Genomic DNA, 3,630 nt, shown 5'->3' on the forward strand with positions numbered 1-3,630 from the left:
AATCTCTCTATGCACTGTCATTATCACCTCTTTATTGCTACCTTTGCTTCTGGAGCCATGACTCCCCTTCTCTCAGCCTCGTATAAATACCTCCCTATTTCTCCCTTTTTTTAGCTTTGACAAAGGGTCAGTTAGACTCGAAACATCAGCTCTTTTCTCTCCTTACAGATGCTGCCAGACCTGCTGAGATTTTCCAGCATTTTCTCTTTTGGTTTCAGATTCCAGCATCTGCAGTAATTTGCTTTAACCAGCTGACAAGATCAAACTAACAGATTTTAACCTTCACTTCAATAACTCCAATGGTCAATGTCTGAGCAACAAAGGAGACAGAGATCCCAAAGTAACTAGAGCACCTTTCAATCACCACATGTGCAGCATGAGAAACAACCCAAATCCCGATCCAAATGTTTACTGATTTAAGTCAGGCTGATGATGCCTCCATCTTCCATCCGAGTGACCCTCTCTTTCAAGGTTACATACCATGCTGCCACACTGCCTAGAGTTCCATCGGAATATTGTATCTAATTCTAAACATCTCTTTTGGTAATGGTACCTGGAAACCTTCAGAGGATGGCTGAATTATGCCAAGTCTTTGAGACCATAGGTTATCAGAACTGGGGAACAAATACCTGTTTTTCCCTCCACTGGACCGAGACAAATTAAAAATGAAGGAAATCAACTCTGGGTGGACTAGGAGGAGTGTTGGGCAGATACTGGACAGAGCATTGAGCAATCACACAATGCTGCTCACCTGAGATGGTCATGAGGACAAGCTGCAGCAAACTTGGGTCGGAGGGTATTGAAATCCCCTGTAAGGAATGAAGGCAGATCGAGGGTCTTCAACTGCTCAAAGAAATGGGACGCCATCCTGCTCAGAGGATCAAGATGCAATGGGCTCTCAGGTGGTGGCAGTGGATCAATGTGCAGCACTGATATGGAAAGACTGTCAACAATCAGCCGGATAACAATCTGAGGTCTGGATTCATCATTGGAATGCGATTTGGAATGTAGACCTGAAAGAAAAGCAGACGTGTACAAAAAAATGAGAGAATATTAATAGTCTGAAAAACAGACATGTAGTAAGGAGGGGCAATCTTTTAAAGCACCATAAGATCCCACCTTTTCTTGTCTGTTTTAGTCACTGCCCAATGATCTTTTCCCTTATCTTCCACCCAAAATATCCCCATACCTCCCCTCTCCTGCCCACTGCTAATATACTATTAAAATTAAAACCCATCACACTCACTCTTTCTTAATACCTTCAAACTGTGAAGTTCTTTAACTTTTAGTCCAATCAAGCCTGCAGTCTGTCCCAATCTAACTGGTTTGCGGGACTGGCTGGGTAGGTGGGGATGGCTTGTGAGGATGCAGGGCAGGGCTAATGACTTGGTCCAAGGCCTGTGCTGTTTCCATCTGGAGGTTCATTCCTTCCACTCTTCATTTTCAACAGCACATTCTGTCTGCACCCATTCAAATATCTCCAGCCAACGCTGACTATGGGAAGATTTGCACAAGCCACCAAAATGAGAACTAGCTCTCTACTTATTCATTCATTCCTGCAAGGTGTAGAATCATAGAATACAGAAGGGGCCCATCATCCATCAAGTCTGCGTTGCCAAAAATACAACACCACCTTCACTAGTTCCACTCTCCCGCACTAGGCCCACAGCCTTGAATGTTATGACAATGCGAAGGAATTTGTTAAATTTGAGAGGATGCAGAAAAGACTTACAAGGGTTAAAAAAAAACACAGATGCCGGAAATCAGAAACAAAAACAAAAATTGTTGAAAAATCTCAGCAGATCTGGCAGCCTATGTGGAGAGAAACCAGAGTTAACATTCTCGGTGCAGTGACCCTTCTTCAGATTTACAAGGACGTTGCCAGGATTGGAAGGTTTGAGCTAAAGGGAAAGGCTGAATTGAATGGGCTTTTTCCCCTGGAACATTAGAGGCTGAGAGGTAACCTTTTAAAAGTTTATAAAATCATGCGGGACATGGATAGGTTAAGTAGCCAAGATCTATTTTTTTCCCTGGGGAGTTCAAATCTAGACGGCATAGGTTTAAGGTGAGAGGGGAAAGATTTAAAAAAGACCTAAGGGGTAACATTTTCATGCAGAAGGTGGTACATGTATGGAAGAGGCTAACAGAGGAAGTGGTAGAGGCTGGTACAATTAAATTTAAAAGGCATCTGGATGGGTATATTAATAGGAAGGGTTTAGAGGGATAACAGCCAAATGTTGGCAAATAGGACTAGGTCAGATTGGGATGTCTGATCGGTGTGGACGAGTTGGACCGAAGGGTCTGTTTTTGTGCTGTGTGACTCTATGATTTCAAGTGGACAGCTAAGTCCTTCTTAATGTTGGGAGGTTTCCCGCCTCAACAACCTTGCCAGTTTGTGCATTTAAAGATTCCCACCAACCTCTGGGTGAAAAAATCTTTCCTCAAATCCCCTCCAAACCTCCTGCCTTTCACTTTAAATTATACCCCCTTGTTACTAATCCTTCAACTAAGGGGAACAGCTGCTTTCAATCCATCCTATCCATACCTCTCATCAGGTTCTATCAGGTTCCCTCAACATTCTCTGCTTCAAAGGAAAGCAGCTGAGCTTATCCAGCCTCTCCTCATGCTCCATCCCAGTAATATCCTGGTAAGACTTGTCATCAATTCAACACACAAAAGGCCATAGACAGAAACCTAGGACCATCCTCCGTGTGGTCCTGCAGTCATGGAATCATGGCACGGACCACTTCAATATCTTTGCTGGTAATTCATTTCACACCAAGGCAGAAAATCTTCAGCTCGAGCTCCCTCTGTGCAATTCTCAAGCCCTCTCACAAGGTAATACCTTAAATGGATTTATAAATATCCACCAGCATTGAGTTGTGGAGTACAACTGTCACATTTAACTCCTGTTGGAAGTTTTCTATAGGCCTCCGAATAGTTCCAGAGATGTAGGGGAAAGGATAGCAAAGATGATTCTCGATAGGAGTGAGAGAGACAGGGTAGTTGTCAGGGGGGGACTTCAACTTTCCAAATATTGACTGGGAACACGATAGTACGAGTACTATAGATGGGTCAGTTTTTGTCCAGTGTGTGCAGGGGAGCTTCCTGACACAGTATGTAGACAGGCCTACAAGGGGCGAAGCCACATTAGATTTGGTAGTGGGTAATGAGCCCAGCCAGGTGTTAGACTTGGACGTAGGTGAGCACTTTGGTGATAGCGATCACAATTCTGTTATGTTTACTTTAGTGATAGAAAGGGATAGGTGTATACCACTGGGTAAGAGTTACAGCTCGGGGAAAGGCAATTACAATGCAATTAGGCAAGATTTAGGAAGCATAGGAGGGGGAAGGAAACTGCAGGGGATGGGCACATTAGAAATGTGGAGCTTATTCAAGGAAAAGCTCCTGAGTGTCTGAGATAAGTATGTACCTGTCAGGCAGGGAGGAAGCTGTAGAGCACGGGAGCCAGTGGTTTACTAAAGAAACTGGATCTCTTGTCACGAGGAAGAAGAAGGCTTATGTTAGGATGATTTGGAGATGCCAATGTTGGACTGGCGTGGACAAAGCTGAAAATGTGTTGCTGGAAAAGCGCAGCAGGTCAGGCAGCATCCAGGGAACAGGAGAATT

The 3,630-nt window shown here is 44.0% G+C and overlaps 1 protein-coding gene across 3 annotated transcripts in view; it reads right to left on the reverse strand.

Moving 5' to 3' along the window:
- The window catches only part of LOC122553319 (autophagy-related protein 2 homolog B-like), a 111,837-nt gene that overhangs the window by 82,630 nt on the left and 25,577 nt on the right, over positions 1-3,630 (reverse strand). For all 3 annotated transcript variants that reach the window (XM_043696876.1, XM_043696877.1, XM_043696875.1), the window contains exon 11: positions 752-1,013. In XM_043696876.1, coding sequence (XP_043552811.1) covers positions 752-1,013 — 262 coding nt within the window. The remainder of the gene's footprint in view (positions 1-751; positions 1,014-3,630) is intronic.

Source organism: Chiloscyllium plagiosum, chromosome 10 (assembly GCF_004010195.1).
Source record: "Chiloscyllium plagiosum isolate BGI_BamShark_2017 chromosome 10, ASM401019v2, whole genome shotgun sequence".
NCBI lineage: Eukaryota > Metazoa > Chordata > Chondrichthyes > Orectolobiformes > Hemiscylliidae > Chiloscyllium > Chiloscyllium plagiosum.